The 26,891-nt window shown below is 35.5% G+C and overlaps 1 protein-coding gene across 3 annotated transcripts in view; it reads right to left on the bottom strand.

Moving 5' to 3' along the window:
• ARFGEF1 (ADP ribosylation factor guanine nucleotide exchange factor 1) overlaps nt 1-26,891 on the bottom strand; it is a 152,325-nt gene that overhangs the window by 30,573 nt on the left and 94,861 nt on the right. For all 3 annotated transcript variants that reach the window (XM_039246953.1, XM_039246951.1, XM_039246952.1), the window contains exons 15-29: nt 25,621-25,732; nt 25,073-25,278; nt 24,735-24,819; nt 20,013-20,184; nt 19,265-19,416; nt 15,815-15,943; nt 14,810-14,968; nt 14,454-14,604; nt 9,647-9,737; nt 4,469-4,509; nt 4,205-4,374; nt 3,701-3,852; nt 3,391-3,563; nt 2,434-2,594; nt 1,390-1,520 (exon numbers count right to left, since the gene is read on the bottom strand). In XM_039246953.1, coding sequence (XP_039102884.1) covers nt 1,390-1,520; nt 2,434-2,594; nt 3,391-3,563; nt 3,701-3,852; nt 4,205-4,374; nt 4,469-4,509; nt 9,647-9,737; nt 14,454-14,604; nt 14,810-14,968; nt 15,815-15,943; nt 19,265-19,416; nt 20,013-20,184; nt 24,735-24,819; nt 25,073-25,278; nt 25,621-25,732 — 2,085 coding nt within the window. The remainder of the gene's footprint in view (nt 1-1,389; nt 1,521-2,433; nt 2,595-3,390; nt 3,564-3,700; nt 3,853-4,204; nt 4,375-4,468; nt 4,510-9,646; nt 9,738-14,453; nt 14,605-14,809; nt 14,969-15,814; nt 15,944-19,264; nt 19,417-20,012; nt 20,185-24,734; nt 24,820-25,072; nt 25,279-25,620; nt 25,733-26,891) is intronic.

Below are 26,891 nucleotides of genomic sequence, written 5' to 3'. Positions count from 1 at the left end.
ACTCCCCTATGACCCAGCAGTAGCACTGCTAGGAATTTACCCAAGGGATACAGGAGTGCTGATGCATAGGGGCACATGGACCCCAATGTTCAGAGCAGCACGATCAACAATAGCCAAAACATGGAAAGAGCCTAAGTGTCCATCCACGGACAAATGGATCAAGAAGATGTGGTTTATCTATACCATGGAATACTGCATGGCAATGAGAAAGAATGAAATCAGGCCATGTGTAGCTACATGGATGGAACTCGAGGGTGTTATGCTGAGCAATATAAGTCAGGCAGAGAAGGACCGATACCATATGTTTGCATGTATAGGAGGATTAGGAGGAACTTAACGGAGGACCATGGGGAGAAGAAGGGGGGAAATAGTGGGGGAGAGGGAGGGAGGCTAATCATGAGAGACTCTTGAGTGCCGAGAACAAACAGGGCTTATGGGGGTGGGGGGAAGGGAAGTGGGGTGGGGGTATGGAGGAGGGCACTTGTGGGGATGAGCACTGGGTGTTATATGGAAACCAACTTGACAATAAACTATTTTTAAAAAGTTTAAAAAAGGTAGTTATGATAAAAACTGTACTATGGGATTGATAGGAGCTGAAACATTAAGAATTACATACTGAATGCTTATTCAGTTACATTATATCCATAATCATTTCTTTACAAATGGACTACACATTCATATAGATCTTGTAATGAGAATGTATTTTTGAAAGAGCTCTTCTTTTTTAATAGACCTACATTATTCAAAACTCTGTTACTGACCAGTCTTCAGAGAGAAATGGTTCCATCTAAAATCCAGCAAGTATGGGGCGCCTGGTGGCTCAGTCGGTTAAGCGTCCGACTTCGGCTCAGGTCATGATCTCTCAGTTCGTGGGTTCGAGCCCCGCCTGGGGTTCTGTGCTGACAGCTCAGAGCCTGGAGCCTGTTTCGGATTCTGTGTCTCTCTGTCTCTCTGCCCCACCCCCCACTCATGCTCTGTCTCTGTCTCAAAAATAAGTAAGAACTAAAACATAATAATAATAATAAAATTAAAATCCACCAAGTATGTGCATTTGGAAATTCTTCTAGCATTCATCAGGAAATAAATTTTGCCATTAACTTCAATTTCTAACTGGAAACAAGCATATGAAAAGATAGAATGTGTAAACAACTTAAACTTAACACAGAACCTAAAACTCAAAGTAGGATGTTGTAACAAAATGTTAAGGAAAAGTAATATATTTCCATTATACTGCTGCTCCTATCTAATAACTGCTGTATTTGATAATACACCTGACTTACGATGGACTTAGGGCCTGTAATTATTGAACTATGTTCACATAAGAAAAATTAATTTAAGTCAGAAAGTCAAAAGCCTTCCAAAATTGTAGTTACAAACACTGATTGTTACCTGGTTCTTACATCTAATTTGCATCTATTGATGATACAGGATAACTCAAAGAGAATTGGGAACCATCCTCTCACCCACACCCTGTCTTCAGGTGCGACATTCATATCATCGCTTGTGTATTCCTTGAAAGCCTTCAAGAAGAAAGGTAGATATACTTAAGGCAAAATATAACACCTGTACAGTATTTCACCAAAGTTTTTAAATGTTTTACAAATTCAAGGTCAGCACTTTGAAAATAACCATTTATAAAAAGACGGCGATTACAACTGCTTATAAACAGCATTGGACTAGAATCCAAAAGTTAGTTTCAGCTTCAATTCTGTCAACGGCTTTTCTGCATTTTACGTCAGGTTAAATTTAGTTTCTTTTTTTATCACTTCATGGTTATGACACCATGCAGCCACACTAACCACCCCTGGGAAGTGTGAGAGTCAAATGGGTCCATGTATGTAAAAAGTACTAAGCACCCTGTAGGTCCTAATTAGTATGCAGTAAAATCTTACTACTAATCTGTAATGTACCATTTTTCTTGATGACAGTTACAGAGACAGGTTCAGACACATAAGATAAGGTTGGCAGCCACGTTACCAATTCAACCTTTTACTTCGGTGTTTAAGCCTACATACATCCACAGATAGTCAACCTCAGTATGCACAGCACAACATGCAAGAAACAGTACACAGTAATGGCTGAAAACACAGGCTCGAGTTCAAATCCTAAGTCTCCTTTACTAGCTCTGCAATCATGGAGATATTTTATAAGTTCTCTGTGCCTCAGATTCCTGATCTGTATGGGGCTATAAACATTACCTATCCCATAAAATGTACAAGATTAAACAAGTTAATACATGTGAAATACTCAGAAAAACACCTGACACCTTTAATAAATGATAGCTATCATTTCTAAACATAAGTCAGAATCAGGCTTAGATAATTTTGGGGTTTACTTAAAATTAAATGCTTCACATCCCCCCGATTCCCAAATAAACTTATATCTCAGACTGGAAACACTCAGTAAAATTTTGTTTACTAAATGACACTATACCTGAGGTCTATCAGACACATATTTTGCACAATGGCGAATAAGTCGAATTGCTTCCATACTTGTGTCTGGGAAAGCTGCATTGCACGCAAATTCTGACAAACACTTCACTGCATCCTGGAAAGAATCAATAGTCGCTGGAAAGTGTTTTTCAAACACAAGAGCTAAAAGGGTGGAAAACATATCAAAATAATTATGGTTTTTCAATTATTCTTAACTGCATCAAAAACACCAACCCCTAAATGTAAAGCATACTTAAAGGTTAAGGGTGTCGATGTCTGACAGACATGGCTTCATGTCTGTCATTATCACTTACTTGACTGCTTTGAGGAGTAGGGGACAGGGACACAGGTCTGTGTTCTGTTTACATTATAAACCCAGCACGTAATGCAGTAACAGTACAAAGTAGGTACTGAATCAACAGATTTTGAGTGAATATACATAATTATATTTAACCTATCTTTATTTCAGCTTCATAATCTATAAGAAATGATGATGGTTATCATGATCTTTGAATCAGGCTTAACTTACATCCTCAGTATTTCATTCTCCCTTAGAGTCAAAAGAGGCTGTGTAACGTAGCGGTCACAAACCTTTCCCTGGCTTTGAATCCCAACTCCATCATTCACCTTAACCTCACTGGGCCTGAGTTTCCTGATCTATTAAAAAAGGGATAATGAAAATACTTATCTCACAGAGTTGTTGTGAAGACTAAAGGAAACACATTCAAAGTACTTATGTGCTTGCCATCTAGTAAACATTCAATAAATGTTCATTATAATAATGTAATAACAGTATTACTGTCAGTATTTACTGTTTCTACAGGCAAAACTTAGTAAACTTAAACCCATAACAGGTCCATAATCTTACACTTGTATTATCTCTGGAACACAGTAAAGGTTTTTTGTTGGTTGTTTTCTTTTGTTTTTTTAACTTGAATACAGCCAGAAGAATACTCACTGACAATGTGCCCTGTTGTTTGGAATGCAAGTTCCACTATGCTTTCATCTTGATCAGACGCAGCTAGATGAAATACAGAGAAAATGTTCTTCCATCCAGACCGAATGTTAGCAGCTTGAGAATTAACCATCTGTGCTATACACCGTACAACCATATCTCGAATTGTTGGAGACCTAAAATATTAATATCATTGCTTGGATATACATACAGATAAAACCCATCCGTTTTTTTCCTTTCTTCTGTTTCTCCCCCTGCTGTGGAAAATAATAAGGGATTTTTCTGATATTAAGCAATTCAACAAATATAATACCTGTTCCGTTTCATTATATGTTCAAAAGGTCTTAAGAAATCCTTCTGGAATCTGAAATTAGCAAGCTCCCCTTTCTCTAAGAACTTCATTGACAATTGCCTCAAGGAGTCTACTGCAAAAATAGCTACATCTTCATTAGGATTACAGCCAACCTGTAATGGCAACAGAAATATAGGGTGCTAATGTCAGCAGTGAAAATCTATTTCTTCATTTTTGTTTTAGAAAAAGTACAGAACTATTGGCATAGACAGGTAAATCCTAGATTCTCCACAAAGACACTAGGTGTACTAACAATATTTCTCAACAAGAAAAATATACTTGAAATTCTTAAAACTTAGGGCAATCACTTCTAAAAAGCAATGGATTCAGAGGTTTTCTAATTTTAATTACAAAAATGTAATTTAGAAAAGCTAGAACAGGAAAAAAGTCTCAATTATATTATAAGGAATTTCCAAACACAAAAAACATTATAAATGTAAGTATATCTTATAATTATTCAAATACCTTATTAAAATGATCACCAATAACTTCCCAAATTCGAGACCACTGTAGTCTTATTCTTCCCATGTTGTAATATGATATTTCTACTATTTTTTGTAGACTAAACATTCTTGGATGAGTCGTGGAAAGTAATTCATCCATAGAAACAGCACAGAGCCAACGGACAAAATCCACTATAATATAAATAGATATACATTTTTTTAGCTTAACTTCCAAGTTTTTTAGCCAAAGAACTAATCTGTAATTGAAATAAATGTATATGCTTACCAATAGCATTTCCATCTAGCCTTGTAGACCCTGTAAATATTCTGAAGAAAAAAAACAGAATTCAAAAATTTATAGTCTTACATCTTCTACATCAATTCAGAAGTAAGTAGCCTGAGGTACTAGCTACTTTCAATCTGTTTTAAGGGAACAAAAACATCAGGTAGTCAAATGAATATTTTACCATATAGTTTAATAACAAGTATGGTTTGGATGTTCCTCCCTCTCTCCTTTGTACTCCATTATATGATTAAGAATATATTGTTGTAATCTCATTAGTAAATTTACAAATACTAGATAGGTATCTTATAAAACTCTAAGAATAAGAAAAAAATAGCAATTTGTAAAACCAATTGAATATTGGCACACTACAAAACAGAAGACTTTTCAATTTTTCCTGATTATCTACTAGCATTAAACACATTCTTAAAATGGAAAATCCTACTTTGTTTTTATAAGTAACATATGTTTGATTAAAAAACTCATATATATTGAATCACAAGCAATTTAAGATAAGATTGCAAATAGTCTCCAACTGTTTAACCAAGAAGTGGATAAATAACTTTTCTTAGAAAATCCAAATGTCTAGAGTTAAGCTGTGCTGTCCAGCACTGCCCATCTTTCTTCACTGAGCAATTTTTCTTTGTTTCAAAGTTCGATAGAAGATTTCAGCATAAACCTACTATATCAGTCCTGTTTTAAAAGTCTGTATTTTTACCCATCCTCTAGGTTTGTAACCGAGGGTTTGATATGACTTTCAGGGTGAACTGATATTCCTCAATTTAAATTGTGGACCATAGGGTTTGACTGACAAAAGGGAAACCTTAAAGGTGGGAGCAGGTCAAATATTAAAATTAGTAATAAAAGTGATCATAGTGACAGTAATAGCTACCGACAATTACAAGGTGGGTATTGTTCTAAGTGTTTTAAATACATCTACTCATTTAATAATCACAAATACTCTGTGAAGTGGGTATTTGTAGGCTTCCAATTTTATCAACATAGAAACTAAGGCATAAAGATATTTTAATAACTTCCTCAAAGTCACAGAACTTGTATGTGCTACAGCCAAGATTCAAACCAGGACAGGGACACTTCAGAATCCATTCTCTTAACTACCTTGCTATATATTACCTCACACTTAACTGAGCAAAACATTAACATTTAAAATATATTGTTTTTTTCCTATTATGTCTACTATATCCATGTTCTGAGTATATAATGATTTTTTAACCTTAGTGTCCTTGAATGTCTTTCCACATGTCCTGGCAATGAGTAAGAAAAACACAACAGGAAAAACAGCCTAAAAACTGACAAGATAACTCAGAAACTGATGATCTGCTAAAGGGATATTTTAAAACTTCCTCTATTGCTCTTGTCAGTAGAACAAAACAAAACTTCAAAGAGAAGACAATCTGGTGGAAAAGGTAGAATAATAAGTCCCCATTTAATCTAGTGGATAGACTGAATTCACAAATTAAAAATATACAAAGCCTACAAAAGTTCTCACATGAACAAAAATGAAAGTTGCTAGAGTGCACATTATAAATGTCATTAGCTGATTTCCCAAACTACCGGTATTCTCATAGGCATGGCTATTAAAGAAAATACCACAAGGACAAAAGTAGACAGCACATAGAAGAAACAAGAGGAAAAGGAACAAAAGAAAGAAAACAATTTCTTCCAACTGAGAAGGAACAAATGGCGAAGAGTGGAAGGGGAAAGAACAGAAGCAGAAAGGGAGAGTACTGCCACCACAGGGAAAGCAGCCACAAAGCCTCGAAGGCCCTCAAGTGCTGGTGCACAAGAACAGGGAAGCCGCAGCAGCAACCAGACAGGTTCTACGGATGCAGGGTGGCAGAAGTGAGGGAAGCACGCATCCCGAAAAGGGGCACTCGAATCCCTACGCACTTCGGTAGCCTCTGAGGGGTCACTCTAATTCTAGTAATGCTCCGCTACAGAGAAGCCGTGCCGCAGAGCACGGCAGTCTGTGGAGGCATTTAAAGTTAAGCCTTCATAAACTAAGGCAGGAGAACAGAACTATGTTTCACAAAATCAGTCTATGAAATGGACTCTACATTCCCTGTATGAAAAGCAAAGGACAGAAGCATGAGAACCTTGTGTGTTAATATTAAAAGACATGCTATGAAAAGTAAGAGGAGGGAAAGGAAATAGATTACAGCTTCCTCCACAAAATGAAAGCAATTTTGTGGCAAATGTGGCACAAAACTGTGGCAATCCAAAAAAAAAGTGGACAAAACCTGCAGATTCTGGATCACATACACTTTAAACCGTATGCACTAAAGAAGCAGACTAAATTACTGTATATGTAAAAAGTTCTCACAGTGAAAACATCAGAGGTAACACTTATTTCTTAGGCCTAATTGGAAAATGCTTTAAGCAAATACAGTTCAGGATGAGGTAGACATATTTTCTGATAGGTGACAGAATCTTCCAAAGTGTGAGATGGGCCAGTATAAAGCTAGCTTTGGTGTGCTTAAAATTAATAAAAACAAAAACCATGGTGCTGATTTTTAAATTTTTAGCAGTAAATTATTCCTGGACAAAACCTATTCCTGCAGTTTAGTAATACTTATTAAATTGGTCTAGTTTAGCAATGTCTAGCAAATTCTACCTTAGCAACTCCTAGGGATCAGGTACCATAGATTAAACAGGCCAATATTCTCCTAAATTCTAATGGTTTATGATTCCTAAAACAAAAGTGGAGATAAACAGAAAATTTTATCATCTAAAAGCCCTTATTTTTTATGTAGAAGAAATATTATAATGAAACAATTTCACATATATCATTTGTTCCAGCACGTATTCAAAGCCCAAGTTACAAAGAGCTAACAATCAAAAAATCACAGATTTTAATGGAGATGTTTGAGGTTGAATGGGACAATAACTATTTAATAATAATTTAATCCATCTCCATTGCAATGCTCTCCAAAAGGCAAAAATGCATTCCAAGAGGCAGTTTGGAAGTCAGCATTTTAGTGTGACAGCTTTGATCCCGCTTCTTGCTTACCATAGCTAGAATATTTGCCTAAAACCCTTTACATTAGGGAAACTTGCATGCCCCAGGGCATGTGGATCCTCTAAAGGGTGTCCTTTGTCTCTTCCCCATGACAAAATTAGAGACCTTGGAAGGAATAATGCTTTTCTGAAGGTTTGTGGAATTCAGATACCCATCTTAAATCTTTTAATAGAATCATACATGTTTTCTGTTAAGAAATAGAAGCAAAGAAGAACTATTTTGATTTTTCATGTTTACTCCTATACCTGTCATCACAGATTATTCATAACAACAGGCCTAAGGACAAGAAAATCACTTTTTGCAGGACAAGCACAGAACTTTCCAGGATGCCACCTGATGATACTGGCACCACTGTCTTGAATATCTTGGTTATCTAAAGGACTTGGCTTATGAATTCAAGTCAGGATATTACATGTGAAAATAAACTCAGACATTTAGAAAGGAACTCAGAAGAAATTTAATGAGAAAGTGAAATGCACCACACAAGAATATAATCTTATAATAAAATCAAAGATGTAACTTTTAACGCTTTCACTATGAGCTAAAGTTTCAATATTAAGCTTTTGTATAAAATTGGACGTTGGATTTACGGTTGTAAAAGTTATCTGGTGATGATGAATTTGAGACAACAAAGTACTAACAGAATTTGTGTTAAGACTCCTCTAAAATATCTTAAATTCTTAAAATGGAGAGGCATATCATTTGTTGAATGAGAGACATGTCTCCCTGCAACAAACAGTGGATGTATGGGTAAATCTGAATTGGATATGGTCATATAAAATATACTGTTGAAACAAATAGTAGGTAAAATGTTGACTCTTGCCTGAAGAGATTCTCGTAATCATAGTGAAAAGGATTTTTTTTTGCAAGTCAAGAAAATCATTTGGAAAAAAGCTACTGTGACAGCAGAACAGGAGACATTACACTGCTCTACAGCTGTAGGGAGAGAGAGGCGGAGGGGTAAGAGTGTACGCTCGAGATATGCTGCCTGAGTGTATGTCCTAGCACCACTCCTTAAATTCTCTGTGGATGAAACGGTTATCACAATAATAATCAAGACAAGACTAGCTGTGGGGATGAGCAAGTTATTCGATCTTCCCCTGTCTCAGTTTCCTCATTTGTAAATTAAGGACAATAACATTACTCATCTCACAAAGTTACTGGAAGGATTAAATGAAATACTACATGTAAAGACTCTGAAAAGTGCCAAGCACATTGTAAGCCTCCAAGATATATAGCGCATGTAAGACGATACACAATTTTTCTTCAGCCTCAAAAGGAAAAGGCAAATAACCTTCTTCCCCTAAAAAAAAAAAAAAGAGGTCAGCAAGCGAATATTAAAGAGTTCTTTTTCAAGGAAAAAGCTGCAGCGAATATTTGGAATATTTTCCAAGGTCAGTTGCCACTGAACACCCTAGTTCAGTCTGTACACAAAGCAAAAAGTTTTATCTGAAGTAAAATAATGGATTAGTGTATGTCTCCAAGCACCAAGAAAAATATACATACTATATTTTTGAAAGTTTCATCAGAAGTAATAAAAAAAAAATCTAAATATCAGTGTTGTAAAATATTAAGTTTCAAATATTTGGGCACTTCTCTAGAAAAACCTAACCTTTAAAAGAACATTTAGTATGGGTTTACTGTTAGAAAACAAACTAACTATGAAGAATACCTGGTAATGTATATAACATACAAATTCCAAAGTACTTTCCAAAGAAGTCTGCAATGAAAATTGTCACCAAATCCTTCATTTATTCCTAATGCAGTCTTACAACAAATAGGACTTGAAAGACAATTTACATTCCATTTTCATACAGGGATAATAAGAGCAATTAGTCTTCTATAGAAGACATAACATGTGTTCTTTTTCATCAAGATTACCATTTTCCTAATGCCCAGTAATATCTATTTTAAGTTAAATTTTCATATTGTTTCTCTGCTTGCTATATTCCATGAACTAAAGAGAAAAATTATGGGTATTTCATCATCTAAATCACAGTATATCATAATACAGTCTTATACTGCTTAAGGAACGTTATTCTGGCAATAGTTTTTTTTCACTACTACTTAGCAATATATATCTAAATGTTACAGAATTAAAATAGTATTCATTCAAAAAGGAAATAAAATAAATACCTTACCTATCTACAGCAACAACAACACTTTGAGAACTGGTTTCTCCAATGGATTCCTGAATACTTGCTATCTGCTTCCAGTCCACATTTCCTCCAACTACCACACATAAAAAGAGAGTCATTTCAGTTTGAAAATAATTCAGTGGAAGAATATACCTACAGTTTTAAAATATATTTCTGAAATCAGTTATCTTCCTAATGAGAGAAGTAAAGCTTTTGGTGAGTAGTGACCTACTTGGCATCAGAGACCTGTATCAAAGCCAAATGTGCTTCATTAAGCTATACTAAGTGGCTTATAGACAAGGATGGTTATAAAGATAAATTGTACTTGCAAAGATCAACAAATTAAGGGCACTGAGAATTTAGATCACAAAATTAATCATACTAAGCACAATTTCCCTTAATGTTGAAGAAACAACACTAAATGCACTTCCAATGTTATCTTCGTAGTTTGATTCCCAATGCCACATGACTGGATCTCCCTGTCATTTAATCTCCAGTCCTCTGTTTACAGACACTTACTGGAAACTTAACCTGTATTTTCTAACACCCCCTTATTCAAAAGAATCTTTTCTCTTTCCCTCAGAAACTGGTCTCATATGTTGGACAGCAGAACAATTTCCCCAATTTCCAAACTCTTAACCTCACAATCACCTCGGATACCTTTCCCCTCCTCCACCAATTACTAAATCTTTCTTTTGACCTGTTTTTGGTATCATTCCTTCATTTTCATTCCTACTCAGTTCAGACCCTTATAGTTTCAGACCCAGATTACAGACACAGTTTACTGACTGCTTTCCCTGCTGCTAATTTTTCCCCTCTTCAACCTCATTTTCAGTCTCCTATCAGGTTAATTTTTCTAAACCATCATATTCATTTTGCTTACTATTAATTTCAGGATAAAACAAACTTTTTAAGCCTAGCATGTAATGCATTACTCTTTAACATTCTAGCCATTATATGTCTCTGTTCAGGCCATCCCTCAACTATCTAAAACTTACTACTGAAACCCAATTTGAGTTTTCAGGAGGGATTCCATCCCATCGTTCCTCTGAAATGAGCATTTACTTAAATAAGTAATAGTCAAATCAGGGTTTTTTTCCATACAGTTTCACCTAATTACTATAGATGTGTTAATGTTGCCTTCTCAGCACAACAGGAAGTTCCCTAAGGCAAGGAACCAAGTTATACACATTTTGTGTGTGTGTGATTTCTCTACCTTACTCAATATTAACTCCAAAGCAGGTGTTAATAAATATTTGTTGACTCAAATGACCAAACACTTAATAAATGCCTTTATGAATCAACCATAATAGATGATATTATTTAAGGCACCCAAACTCAAATGTTCTTCCAGGAATTGAACAATGAAAAAGACGTGACCCTTGTCCTCACAGAGTTTATTTTAGAATTAACCAGGAGAGATAGACTTATAACCAACTTTAGTAAAATGTAATAATTACTTTATGGCTGAGATAAACTAATGACAAATAATACATGTTTCGCTAAACAGAACTAAGTTTAATAGGAGGAGGGAGAACGGGGATGTTAGCTCATGGAAAGGCTTCACATATGATGACCTATTATTTCAAGTTGGACCTAGAAGGATGATCATGCAGGAAAGGAGGCAAAAGGAAAAGTAATTCAGGTAGAAAGAGCAGCATACATACTGGAAGGATGCAAGTAAATACCATGTTTTAACATACTTGGTTATAGCCATAAGGGAGGCTCTGGCAGGGGACAAGAAACAGGGAGAGTAATGGACTAAAATTAGAATGTGAAGAACCCTTGACTGTCATGTTTAACGTACTGCCTTTGAAAATACGGAACAGACCTTTCAGAAGACCACATGATCAAATCTATTCTCTAAAAAAAAATTCTGGTAGTATCTGTAGAACACAGTGAAACAGGAAAAGATAATGGAGCTAGAAAGACAAATTAAGAGTCTATTTCTATAATACAAATGAACAAGGATGAAAGCCTGAAATAAGTGACAGAGAACTGGGGTGATTAGGGAAATAGTGTCAAGCAACACTTGAAGCATGCTATCATGTTTTAAGAATTTAACAAAGAAAACTCAATGGGAAAAAATAATGCCAATCACACATAGCTTTTTTTTTGTGTATCATCTGCATGTCCTTCCTGGAAAGCTTTTATTTTTATATTTAAGAGCTTTTATTATTATATAATAACCTTTAATCATTAGTAATAAACATATTTAGAGGAATAAAAAATACATAATGTTTAGCAATCCAAAGAACCTATTTCAAAACACGTGAAATCAAAGATCTGTATGACACTGTAAGTTACAGGCTAAGAGTTTCAGCTTTACCAAACAAATTGCTCAAAAGCACAAATATTTGGATTAACTAAGAACAAAGAGGTAGATGTTGTGAATATTTACTTAAGATTTATATGACCATGTCGGTGAATTAAAAAAAGATTTTAAGGTTTATTTTTGAGAGAGAGAGACAGTGTGAGTGGGGGAGGGGCAGACAGAGAGGGAGATAGAGAATCCCAAGCAGGTTCCCCTCAGTGAGTGCAGAGAGCCCAACATGGGGCTCGAACTCATGAAACCATAGTATCGTTGAGCTGCGCTGGAATCAAGAGTTGGATGCTAACTGGATGCATATGGTGCCCCGATATGCTACGTATTCTTAGTAACTAAAAGTTTCATGTTTCCAAAAAGGATGAAATTCAGACTTGTAGTATATCAGTCAGAAAATCAGATTAACATATACTCAGCCCTGTTAATGTGGTTACATGAAATACTTGCAGAGGGATGCTATCAATAAAGGAGGATACTAATTTATTTTTTAAAAATATAGATAAAACTTGCTCAAATGTCTGTACTACATCCCCTTCTAGCGTAAATTCTGACTACAGCATCCTGCTGAAGAAAACATCTGTTGCCTGAGCAAGTGACAGGGCACAGATGGACAGGGGTGGACATCTGCCACACTGGGCTCGTTGATAACCAATGAGGTGGCCTCAAGGGAGGACTATGCCCAACACAGGCCAAGTCAACAGACTGGATCCCTCTAGCATGCAGGCTCAAAAATGAGAAAGCTAATCCATCAGGAATGAGTAGAGAATGGAGCAGCCCAAAAAGAAAAACAGATAAAGCATGAAAGACAGCTGGAGGAGGATGGCTAGTTGCTTGAAGAGTATGGTTTGGAAGCCTAAAATTTTTATTTCATTTCCAGAACCAAAGGAATTTTTATGCAAATTCTCTTTTCCTGAAGTGAGAAGGCAGGTCATCTAATATCTGCACGACTTAGGTAGCATAATAATAGTGATCAAATTCATTTTAATTCACTTTCAAGTATACTAGGAAACTATCAGCAAATATCATTGTTTCTCTTGTTTGACTAAAACTTTTAGAAGTTCAAGTACTCCACTGGTGTTTTATTTTTAGTGCAACCTACTGTTGTTACTCGCCTAAATTAAGCCCTGGCAATTTGCACCTGTCATTATTCTAGCCTTCCTACACTCCAAAGGCCTTTTCAAAAGTTACTGAAACAATCAGTCCACATTCATTTCATCTGTTGGTAAATATCTTTCATCTGTATCTCAGGCTTCTAGGTTATAAAAGTCACCATGAAGGTACTCAGGCGGTTCTATATCCTGCTGCTGGGTCACCAAGCTATCAGATCTATACCTTCGCCTCACAGCACCACCGCATCTAAGACACAACTAGGGTATCAGAACTGCACTGCTGGCTGCCACAGCTGAAATATCACTGGAAACTAACTGTCCCCAGTCCAACTTGATCCACAACATGGTTCTGGTGTTTTTCTTTCCCTATGGATCATTTTTTCAAACCTGAAGCTCTTTTGGATTTCCTAAGAATTTTTACTGTGAGTAACAACATAGAAATCACTAAAAATAAAAAAGATAGACAACACCCAGAAATACAGCACCGCAGCACAAAATCTTAAAAGGTAAATATTCCTAGGTCTCAGGTGTATTCTCTCCTGGTGTCTGTAAGTCAGGTCTCCAGGTTTCTTGAATGGAAACAGGGTGGGGAAAATGGATAAAGAACAATCCAGAAACCATTAATATACCAGCCACTGTGCTAAGTCCATTTACACATATTCTTATTTAATCCTAACAACTCTGTACGCAGATATCACCATTAGTTCCCAGAAGCGGAAACTGAAGCTCAGAGAGTTAAAGTAACTTAAACAGTAAGGAAAAAATACAAATGAATTCAAACCCCAAAATATAGTTCAAAGTCAAAGACAGTTTAAATGTTGCTTCTTCCCCGGTGAAACTTTCCATTTATGACTAAAATATATACTGCCATTGGTTCTTCTGTAGCCATTTTCACTAATTATTTTCCTTTGTTCTATTGGGTTAAACCTGGAAGTTCTTGGCTACACCTAGCTCACAAGTAACCATGGGAAAGTTTCCATACCAGTGTGAGTTTGGTTAAGTCTGCATATGAGTGCCTTTAAAAATAAGTCTGAATATGAGTGCTTTCTTCAGTTGCCCCAACAATTTATCATCTTACACAAACCTTCACTCATTTAAGTTACCTTCTTAGTCTTAACAGGTCATTTGAAACGGCACCTTTCTCTTCCTACCCTCAACTATAAGATTAAGACTACGGGTCACTTATGTTGCAAACCAGACCAGGCAAAAATGGTTTAGTTTTCCACACGGTCTTCTTGCTTTTGCTCAAAGGTTAGCCAAAGGGCATTTTATCATGTTCCTCTAACTGTATTTCACTGCTATAATAAAGTTACTTATATTGAACAAGTTAATAATTTTTGATACTTCATAAAAATAATTTAAAAATTTATCTCACCTAGCCCAAGACCCACAAATTCATCAGGAGCTTGATCTTTTGTTCCAGTAAGAGATCCTTCTCTGCCCCGTACTGTTCCAGAAATGTATCGAGGTTTCACTCCAGTTCCTATAAGTTGTGCAAGCTCCAACTGACTGATGCACTTCAGAATCTTCATTGCAACAACAAAAAAATGTATATTTATATACATATAAATATTTAATAGAGTACATTATAAATCATTATAAAAAGCTAAATAAACTCATCCTGAATGTACTATATTAATTTTTCCCCACTTAAGCATGTCAGTAGAATATTTAACATTAAATCATTTTATAAACCAAATTGAAAACTTGAAAAAAATAAAGTGCTTATACCTCATGCCATGAATTTCCTAAATAATTTCCATCTGTATGAGCCACCGTGATAAGCGTTTTTATTGTGTCAATGTTCTTCTGTTTCATTTCAGTAATACCAGAACTCACTGTAAGTAAGGTAAATCTTGCTAGTGCCTGGACATATGCATCTCTTTCCAGCTATAAAGAAAAAAGTACACTTAACATGTTTGTTTTAGTAAGTTTTAACTGACAAATCACATGCCTCAAACTACATTGTTTTTTTTTTTAAAGATGGAAAATAAAGTAGAAAAGATGAATTACTAAAATCTAAAAGCAATGGAGATGTCAAATCATGATGAGATTTTAGTGATAAAAATGAATTCATGGAGTAAAAAAAATATTGAGTACTTATGTTTCAAGTACTGTGTGGACTAGCAGAAATCAGGTTTATAAATTTCCTCATTTCTTTTCTATAGCTAGGCTGTGCTTTTTAAGACATAACATTCATCATTAAATGTGAAGTAGGTTTAATAAAAAGAAAAGCAAGCGTTGGCTAAAATCTGTTATCAGACAACATATATAAATTACTAGAGGGGCCTGTCTTCATGAAAAACAAATACTAGCTATTTTGGTTCTTTTCAAGATAACTTTTCTTAGGCTTAGTGAAGTTATAAAGTAATACATAAAAACATAAATATAAAAATACATGATTCATTAAGTGTGGACATGCAACACATTTAAATAAGATATTCTAATTAACATATAGAAATTCAAAGTCTTGGAAACTCTGTATATAGCTAATATTCTATAGAGAAAAAATTGCAAACCAAATCTATTTTGATGAATTCCAAACACATCAATATAGAATTACTCCTGTTAACAGTTTCTTGGAAACTTAAACATTAAGAATCATTTAAATTCCATCATAAACTTGAAATTAGTTTTTAGTAAGTCAGACATAAGAAAAAAATAATTGCAACTACAGTCATAACATAAGTAATTTATGTTTCCCAGACTGGCTACAAAGGCAAAATTCTTTGTTACCTGAATGCTGAAAATACATGCAATTCTGATTGCACATCTTATACCTTCCAGGCAAAGAGAGGCTACTTCAGTATCATCACAATCTTGCAGACCCACACTAAACGCAGCCAGAAAAGGTGTCCAAGCCAACTAGAAAAATTAAAAATTTAAGCTGTTATCATGAACATCAAGTGATAATTAAATTTTATGACAGGACTACATTAATATTTCTCAAAGCTTCAGAAAATAAATGATTTGAGGATGTTCAGGGGACAAAAAGCAATGAATTCCTGGGCATATTTCCAGCTTTCTTGGACAAAGGGGAAAAACTATGCAATGTTGCCTGGGCCCAAATAAGGGAACCTTAGACAAATTTTAAGCATAGTACCTATGAATTATTCACATCAATCAAAAATGTGAATTGTCAATATCCAGAAATGGTTTTAGTTTTACCTTTACCTTCAGAACCCCTCTCTCTCCACAAGCTTTGTCCCCTGCAGCATCTCACAGACTGTTTATTTCTAAGCAGATCTTTTCAGTCATTTTTTCCTTGCAACAATTACAGTACTCTTCTTTCTTTTAACCTGCTCCCTGGACATCATTTAGCCTTACTTTTTTTGTAGTAAAATGTTTTACATTGAAACATCAGTGATATCTCTGGTTCCTAGTTGGGCAATACTTTAAAAATACAGTTCAATAAAATATTGCTTCATTACAGACTCTGAAAACCAACAAACACTAAATTTTACTAGTAGCACTCAATACCTAGTAAAACTGTAATGTAAAATAAACAGAAAGAGCTACCTCTGGACTACTGAAAATCCTAATATCAAAACATGTATGTATATGGGGCGCCTGGGTGGCTCAGTCAGTTAAGCGTCCGACTTCGGCTCAGGTCATGATCTCACAGTTCATGGGTTCGAGCCCCACGTCGGGCTCTGTGCTGACAGCTAACTCAGAGCCTGGAGGGTGTCTTAGGATTCTGTGTCTCCCTCCCTCTCTGACCCTCCCCTGCTCATGCTGTCTCTATGTCTCTCTCAACAAAAAAAAAAAAAAAAAAAAAAAAAGGTATGTATACGTTGGTGTGTGCTTGCATGTGTAACTTTGAAATGTCTAATGTGAATATTTGGTGCTCTTACTAAGTTCTAGTGAAGCAAAACTATGTATCCATATAACTATGACCATATACCAGGGTGCTGTAAAAATGACAATTGGAATTTTTAAGATCTAAAAAGTTTTTATTTAAACATTTTTTTTAAATTAAAAAAATATTTATTTGGAAAGAGTGAGAAAGAGTGCGTGAGTGAGGAAAAGGGGCTAAGAGAGAGAGAAAGAGAATCTCAAGTAGGCTCGATACTCAGCACAAAGCCCAATATGGGGCTCAATCCCATGACACTGGGACCATGACCTGACCCAAAATCAAGAGTTGGATGCTCAACCGAGCCACCCAGGCACCCCAGGGTCTAAAAAGTTTTTAAAACTATTATTATTAAAGAAAATGGGATTACCCAAAGCTGTGTTTTTAACATCAGAAAGTTTAGAAGTGTATAATCCCTAAACAAAGGAACATAAGACACAGTACCTAACTTCTAATCCTAGCTTTGCAACTTACTTAATCTCTCTGAACCTCACCATCTTCCTCTTTTTTTTTTTTATTTAAAAAAAAAATTTTTTTTAATGTTTTTTATTTTATTTCTAGGAGAGAGAGAGAGAGACAGTGTGAGCAGGGGAGGGTCAGAGAGAGAGGGAGTCACAGACTGAAACAGGCTCCAGGCTCTGAGCTGGCAGTCAGCACAGAGCCTGACGCGGGGCTTGAACCCACGAACCGCGAGATGATGACCTAAGCGAAAGTCGGAGGCTTAACCGACTAAGCCACCCAGGCGCCCCAACATTTTGTATTTTAAAATGATCAGTCCGACCTCTGTAAATGGATAAGAGGAGCACAAAAATGGACATAAGGATACTAGTTAGGACTAGTACTATGATAGTAAGGGTAAGAAATGAGGGTGTCTGAAGAGGTTAATGGCAGTAGAAATGGTGGTAAAAGGAAAGATTCTTAATTCTAGCTTAGAAGATGTTTACCTAAACTAGAACTAGTAATCTAGAGCACAGATAATAAAAGCTATTTATGAAGAATTTTTAATGATATAGAGAAATATATGAGAAACAGCAAGATATAAAATTCTACTCTAGGTGTAACTCAGAACATAGTATGATTACAACTGTTCAATTAAGATTTAAAAAAGTAGTATATAAACATATTACCAGAAGTTTTCTCTGAGTGACAGAATTATGGCTAGTTCCTTCTCTTTTCATTCATTGAGGGGAGGTAGACCTCCCCTCAACCAAAAACATTTGAGAAGAAAAATAAGAGTGTAAGATTATTCAAAACAAAATGAGAAGCTGGTGTATAAAATATATCATAATAAAGTGTTTCTTATATTTTAACATCATTTTATTATTTCCAAAGATACGGCTATTTATTTTTTGCACTCCGCTATTTAATAATGCCTTCCTAGCCCCTGCAGTCTATTAGTTCTTATTCAAACTTCAGAAATAAAGTTATCCCATAGACCATGAAGTAGGAGCGGAATGATAAAATTTGAGAGCTAAAAGAAAGCACAGAAATCTTGCAGTCACCTTTTACTGCCCATGCATATGTGTACTTAATGTCCGAATAAGAACTCAAATTACGATCTTAAGCTTCCACAGACAATCTTCCCACACTGTCTCACGAATCAGAATGTACTTTACCCCTTTTCCTTTTCCAAATTTGACTAGATTCTCTATTTCCCTATAATCCTTAATCACTGCTTACTTACTCGGCAATTTGGAGAAAGGATAGGAATACAGGACAGGAAAATGAAGAAAGAGTAGGCTTTTGTTCCTCTCTCTACTCTCTAAGCTCTAGGTGTACTCAGAACCCACATATGAGATCCTGGACCAGAGGCTCAAGAAATTTCAGGTAACTCCAAAGTCTTAATTAAATAGATGTCATTTAAAGAAAACCAGGCCAAGGATTAATGATTATTCTCTGAAATTTTTCTAGTCTTATTTCTTAAGGTCACATTTATTACTGCCATTAGTGTATGCTTTTTCTCATTCTCTTTAAGAAAAAATTTTTATTTGCTAGATCCTAAATAACATTGCTTTTGCTTGTAGGTCAACACTAATGGGCTAGATCGCTATACTTTCTTCACTTAAAAACATGCTGAACAAAATTATACATAAATGTATACTGCAATCAAAAGTTATTAGTAACTCCTGGGGCACCTGGGTGTCAGTTAAGCATCTGATTCTCAATTTTGGCAGGTCATGATCTCATGGTTCGTGAGATCGAGCCCCACATCAGGCTCTGCACTGACAGTGAGGAGCCTGCTTAGTATTCTACTCTCCCTCTCCCTCTCTCACATACTCTGTCTCTCTCAAAATAAATAAACATTAAAAAAAAAAGTTATTAGTAACTCTTACCTTAAACATAGGCCTCACATGCTCCAAATGTGTTGCACTTGTAAAAGGTGCCTGAACATGGCTCACAGCTTCCATGAGTGCTTTTGCTGTCTTGGCCATCTGTTCCATTTCTAAATTATACAGAAGCCTTCTTTGTTTTTCACTGGCTACATCTGAAACAACAAATACTATCAGCATTTAAAAAATAAGTCACTTTAAAATGTTTTGATATTTTACTATAAAATAAGTGCCACCAATTAATACTAATTATAGTCTTAAAAAACCAGACACAAAAGGTCACATAAGGTGTGATTCCATTTATATGAAGCATCCAGAGTAGGTAAATCCATAGAAACAGAAAGCAGACTGGTGGTAGCCAGAGGCTGGTGAGAGGAAGGGAATGTGAAGTCTAACCCTAACCTTCCCCATCTCCTTGAATCGCAGACCTGTGCTGCTTGTAGAGGAGGCAGGAGAAGACTGAGAGCTGAAGTCAGTCTCACTGATCTCCAAATCCATGCTGAGATTTACTACTGAATTGACAAGTCTGTAGTAAATGCATGCTAAATCATGCATATTATGTAGCATTTTCTGTTGATCACTGGTCAGTGCTATCTTTATTCAGAATGTGGAAAAAAATAAAATCATCAGCAAACTGTATAATACTTTTCATTAGAATAGTATTTGAATTACTCTAAACCAAGTGAAAAACTCTTAGGAAACTGTATTTTTCCTCCTGAACAATCAGAATTCAGTTGATTTGGATACTTACTTTGTTTACTTGATTTTGTAGGAATTGTTAGTTCTTTTGTTTCTTTCATTGATATCTTTTTTCCAGCTATTTCATTATAGATGGCTGACAGATACTCTTCAGGAAGGTCTTTACTGTCATTGATACCTCTATTCATCTTAATGTATTGTTCCTTTGTCATTTTATTTTTAACCTAGAAATGAAAAAACATTATTATTCCTAAAACTCGTATTTTAAGAATTTGAATACTCTAAGAATTTATAAATACTTTGAGGACACGACAGGGAAAATACTCAATTAAACATATTTAAATGAGGAAAGCAAGTCATGGAAAATGAAGGTAATGCAGAAAAGACCTATCCTGGCATATGCTAATTCACTTTGCACCGATGTGCACATATATAATTTATAATAAGAAACAGGGAAATCAAAAAATGAAATTACTGGGGCGCCTGGGTGGCTTAGTCGGTTAAGCCTCCGACTTTCGCTTAGGTCATGATCTCGCGTTTCGTGGGTTCGAGCCCCGCGTCGGGCTCTGCGCTGACTGCCAGCTCAGAGCCTGAAGCCTATTTCAGAGTCTGTGTCTCCCTCTCTCTCCGACCCTCCCCTGCTCATGCTGTCTCTCTCTCTCTCCTAGAAATAAATAAAAAAAATATTAAAAAAAAAAAAAAATGAAATTACTTGTTTTTGCCCCTGGTTTAAGAGCTCTAGCTAGAGTCTTTAAAAAAGGACCATGACAAGTATTAAAAACATACGGTATCAAAAAGATTTAAATCTTAGTTCAGAAAAACAGAAATACGTGGTAAAGATTTAAAAACTACTTTTCTATAACAGTGGATGCAAAGTAACAACCGAATTTATTTAAATCACATAATAGTCTCTGTGACTGACTCATTGTGGTAAATGGAGGTTAGGTGATCTGCGTGAAGTGTCCTTCAAACATTTTGTCTTGTTAAGAGTGCCCTGACCAGGAGTGTCCTACAGCATACCTTCAGCAGTCTGTGGAGCACAAGCTTGTAATTTGTAAGATGGAGCCCTGTCACCAAACCTGAGAACTAGCACCACCAAAATGTTTTTATCTCCAAAACCCCAGATGGACAAAACCCAGAGAAGTTAATAGGCTGTGTTTGTTTCATTCCAGAATATCGCAATAAAGTGAATATTACAATAAAATGAGTCAAATTAATTTTTTGGTTTCCTAGTGCACACCAAAGTTATATTTACACTATAGTCTATTAAGCATTGTCTTAAAAAAAACAGCGTACATATCTTAATTCAAAAATATTTTATTGCTAAAAAATGCTAAACCTCATCACAGCTTTCAAGAAGTCATAAACACTGAACACAGATGACTGTAACAAATGTAGTAATAGTGAAAAGTTTGATAATATTGCAAGAATCACCAAAATGTGACACACACATGAAATCAGCAAATGCCGTTGGAAATATGGTGCTGACAGACTTGCTTGATGCAGGATTGCTACAGACCTTCAATTTGTAAAAAATACTATTACCTACAAAATGCAATAATGTGAAGTACGTTAAAACATTCTTTACTTAATTTATTTAAATGTGTGTGTGTACACATATGTAATGAAATATATTCCTACCATCTCCCATGAAGAATTTAAGGCAACTCTAAAAATAAGGCCCTTCCTAGTAAATTTATCAGATACATAGAAAGGAAGAAAGTCGTAACTTTAAAAACTCATCTTGGGGAATCTGGGTGGCTTAGTTGGTTAAGCGTCTGACTTTGGCTTAGGTCATGATCTCACAGTTGGTGGGTTTGAGCCCCGCATCGGACTCTGTGCTGACAGCTCAGAGCCTGGAGCCTGCTTTGGACTCATCTCCTTCTCTCTCTGCCCCTCCTCTGCTCATGCTCTGTCTCTGTCTCTCTCTCAAAAATAAACATTAAAAAAAAAAAAACACACACACCTCATCGGAGTCGGCACCAAAAAAAGAAAAAGAGCTGTTTCACCTTAAGTTCTGATAAATAGTAAGTAACAATGACATAGAGTTACTAAAATAAAAGGCTATATAAGTGCTGCCAATAAGAGGTTAAAAAAGAGAAACATTACCTGGAAATCTTAAGCATGGCACATTGTTTTAGTATTGTACCAGAGACAAAAAGAAGTCTTGGTAAAAAATCCAAAGTAGCGATAGAGTATGCTTGTGCTCTGGGTTGGGAGGTGGAGTGGCAGTAGGGAATACATGAATTTCAGGTACCCCAAATAAAAACACACTGCTGCACCAGAACGACTCTGGCACAGTGGGATTCTGGAAGGAGGATAACACACAATCCTGCTTATCTTTTACCAAACACCCCACTCCTGACTTTTGTTTTCATGTGCTTAAATTAAGCCGTGTTTCGTTTTAGTATTTAAATTTCTTATTATGGTGGAGATTAATATACAGAAAAAATTAAATGTGTTCTGAGTATACCTCAAATTTTTAAAAACTTCAGACTCATAAAATATATAAAAGTCAGTCTAACTATTTATGAGTATAAATATTCTAGGTAAAAAAGGAACATAAATGACTTGTTTAAATATTTTAACTATGAAAAACAACTAAAAATGAGAAGAATTAGTTTTAAGGAATTCCTTTAACGTTACCTGTGTTCTTTAAAAATGATGTCATTTGTTATAGTTTATGTGGTCCTGAATCAAATGATATGGAGTCATGATTAGGGGTTCAATTTTTTTTTTAAGTTTATAAATTTATTTGAGAGAGACGGAGACAGTGCGTGTGGGGGAGGGGTAGAGGGAGAGTGTGAGAGAGAGAATCCCGAGTAGGCTCCACGCTGCCATCACAGAGTCCAACGCAGGGCTCAAAAGTCATGAAACTGTGAAATCATGAACTGAACTGAAACAAACAGTTGGATGCTTAAGCGACTGAGCCACCCAGGAACTCCCAGTTCAATTTTCTAACTGAATTTTCCTTCACAGAAACTCATAAGCTGTTCTGTAAGTCCCACACGGAGAGGGGAGACTACAAGCAGGTACCACTGCTAGACCAGGTCTCCACACACACGTTCCTGTGTCTGTGGACACAGAACGCTGTTCTCAAGATGTTTCCTAACTAATCTGTGCTCAGAAATTTTTAACAATCTAGGTTCTATGAAAGGACATTAAAGGAAGTTTTAGTATTTCCGCAAAATAACTTACACAAGAATGTACATGTGACACAGATGCATAGAACAATGACAGAACCAAATTGTTTAAAAATATGACATTCTAGGGGCGCCTGGGTGGCTTAGTCGGTTAAGTGTTCGACTTCCGCTTAGGTCATGATCTCGCAGTTCGTGGGTTTGAGCCCCGCATCGGGCTCTGCGCTGACAGCTCAGAGGCTGGAGGCTGTTTCAGATTCTCCCCTGCTCATGCTGTCTCTCTCTCTCAGGAATTAAATAAATACATACATACATACAAATGGAAGTAATGTATTGGTTTGGACCAAAACACTAGACAGAAAACTGTGAAAGGAAGATACTCAAATAAGTCAGTATCTATAGACAGCCTTATAACACCATGGGAAAAAAGTATGCTGCATAATAAAAACCTGAAAGTGAGCTACATTAACCATACTGCCAGCAATATAACAAAGGCAATTTTTAAACGATTAAAATATTAAATGACTTTTTAGGAAAGGTCTATATAAAATCAAGTAAATCCCTGGTAAATGCATAGTTGTTGAAGGTAACTCTGTATATAATCCCCGTTCATATATTTGATATTATTTTCCATATTAACCTTGCCTTAAACTACACACACACACACACACACACACACACACAAAATCCCTATATTGCAAAATTTAATTTCAACCTTTAAATAAATTTTAATTTTTCTAATACCTCTTGGATTAGTAATAGTTTATTTCACTTCCTAAGAATAACAGATAACATTAGATGCCATAAATACAAAGAAACTCTTGCAAATAGATAATTTATAAAGATAATTTTTCCCCAAAGATATTCAAAGCATGTTTTTGAAACTAAGCCTGAGATACCTAAAAACTTTAAAAATAAATTTTTTGTTAATGAATATCAGAAATCAAGTGCCAGTACCCTAATATTTAAGAAGGAATTATGAATTTTAAGAAACAAATGAAGTCTGAACACTGCCTGGATATCTAATAGTTTAAAACTGTTAACTTTTAGATGTAATCGTATTGTGGTTATGTTTATTTTTTTGTGCGTGGTTATGTTTAAATAGACTGTGTGTCTTTCAGAGATATACACTAAAATACATACAGATGAAATGATATGATACCTGGGATGTACTTCAAAATGATCTGGGAGAGACAGAAAGGGTAAAAATGGAACAGGACTGGCCATAAGTTGAGAACTATAAAAGCTGGCTGAGGGCACATGCAGGATTCCCTTACTAATCACTCTGTTAAGTTTGAAATGTTTAAAAGAAAAAAATAAGGTTTATGTACAGTGTTTTCCCATGTCGTAATAAGTATAGGCAGAAGAATATATGCATATTCTTAGAAAATTTATCTTAAGCTTTATATAGCTGTCAATCATGAGATAAATATAGACTTACTTTGCAAATGTCTAAAAGTGTAATTAGAATTATTACCAGAAACTGCATTTGTAAAACATACACTACCCCACATTAAACACTCGCAACTAGTGTATTTAATCACTAAACAAGATTAAAATTAAAATTTAAACAAGATTAAAAACTGAATTAAAAGAACTTACTTAATGTGTGCTGTGTTACATGCAGCACGTACCTGTGGACTGTGAAGGTCTGTGGTCAACATGATAATTGAGTAAGCCAAAACATAAGCAGTATCTGCACTAGCAAAAAGGGTTTGTCTGAAAAAATAAACATATCATGTTATAAACTTTTATTGTTTTACAGCTGCATTTAAATAAATCAAATCTTCTTAATTTTCTCTTTCAGGATTTATGTTTTAGCTCATACTACAGCTTTTTTATGAAATCGCCTCTCACTTCTAGATTGGAGATAATCTAAAACGTCTGGGGCAGGAGATGATGAATCCGCCGGTTTTCCCTAGCATAGTGATAGCTGGTAACCCAGAAGTACTTGAATCTGAACCTTGCTTACCCTTGGTTGCATTCTAGGTATCTTGCAGCAAATTTTTCCATCAATCGATCAATTTTCTGAGCTTCCCCTGGAAGACGGAATCCTTCCAGAAACATACGAAGGGCGGAAACAAAGTCCTTTCCTGAAAAGTCGTGCTGGTCCACATATGCGTACATGACTTCTTTGTTAAATTTATCATTATCTCCCAAGAACTCACCCACTTGAGTCTAAAGAACAAAAGATTAAAAACTGATAACCTAATGAAATGCTACATTTGCCACAGAGACATTTAAAAAGCAAAAAAATCTGTAAGATTCACAGGTTTTGATTACAGGGTTAACTATTTCAAACATAAAGCTGAAGAGTTAAACACACTAAATCTGTTTATTTAAAAAAAAAAAAAAGATATTCTTTTGAGTTTAGAAAATTAAAAAGCAAAATTAAGAACACCTAGGTTATTTAAGTTTTATTATCTACGTAGGACATTTTAAAGGCTAAAGAGTTATGTATCATTATGTACTTAAGGAATTTGACAGAAAAGATTAGAATGAAAAAAATGGTGCTCTTACAGAGTCTAATCTTTCCTCTTGATGTAAGAACTGGGCTATATCTTCAGGTGTAGTGCCAAGCATCCCTTGTTCTTGGAGGTACTGTATTCCTCTCTTTGGTTTCTTATTAAATCTAGATGATGTTAAAGTTAATAGAAACATTAGAAATCGAAAATCATTTGCATTTCCCTGGAAAGAAGACCTTAAACTACCAGATTTTCTAATACCACTTAGAAAATTTTATTTAATATAATCAATGCATGAATATATAGAAATTATTACATTACACAGTTTTATTTTTAAGAGTCTCAAGCAAAAGGCCATCTTTATTAGTGATATGGACTATGAACTCACAGACTATGTGAGAGGTCAATTTGAGTAAGGATATCAACACTAAATTGTTTTGAAAATATGTATTTACCTCGATGCTCAAGTAATCTTGGTTTATTCCCCATACACTCATTGATTCATTCTGGTGACTGTTTTAAACATGATCTGACATCATTATTTCCTTTATGGAAACAATTCCTACATAAGCAATGTTTTCAAAGTCAAGTCCAAACCAACTAGACTGATACACAAAATCTTTCTCAATAAAGCTCCAGTTTATCTCATCCCCTCTTACCCATCTACTCCCAAATACCTTATTCTCATTCCCTAAGCATGGCGCATTTCTGCAGTCTATTTCCTCTACATGTCTTTTTCCTGTTCCATTCTTTGTGGAACTCTCCTTCATGCTTAGAGATCCAGTTCAAATGTCACCTTCTTGTTTCCACATCATTCATTTTCTCCTTTTACTGCACCACTAATTACTTTGGTCCCTCATCATCTGTCACCTGGGTATTACAATAGTTCTTAAATGGTCTTGCTAGCTTTTTTTCTGTTCACATTCTAACCCATCTTTCAGGCTACTGGCAAAGACATCAGTCCAAGACAGAAATCCGGTGCTGTGGCTACTATGACTAAAATCCTTCAATACATAGTATGCTGAAGCCAAGAAGAACAAGACAAACCTTGTTTACATGGAACATAAGGCCTTCTGTAATCTGGATCCAACACAATGCTCTCACTTCGTTTCCTGCGACCGCCCCCCGAGCCCGCCTCTGCCGTCCTAAACAACAATCCTCAAATGTCCCTTTCCTCTGTGCTGCTGCACATGCTATTCTCTGAGATGTCATCACCTGTTCTGTCCTAATTCATACCATTAATTAAAATCAAACGTTTTCCACTGAGATAAGCATAATCTCTGCTCTCTAGCTCTCTCCCTAATAAAATAAACATGATTTTTAAAA

This window comes from Hyaena hyaena, unplaced genomic scaffold (genome assembly GCF_003009895.1).
Source record: "Hyaena hyaena isolate Hyena2069 unplaced genomic scaffold, ASM300989v1 scaffold_287, whole genome shotgun sequence".
NCBI lineage: Eukaryota > Metazoa > Chordata > Mammalia > Carnivora > Hyaenidae > Hyaena > Hyaena hyaena.
This window is presented reverse-complemented; position numbering and strand designations above follow the sequence as displayed.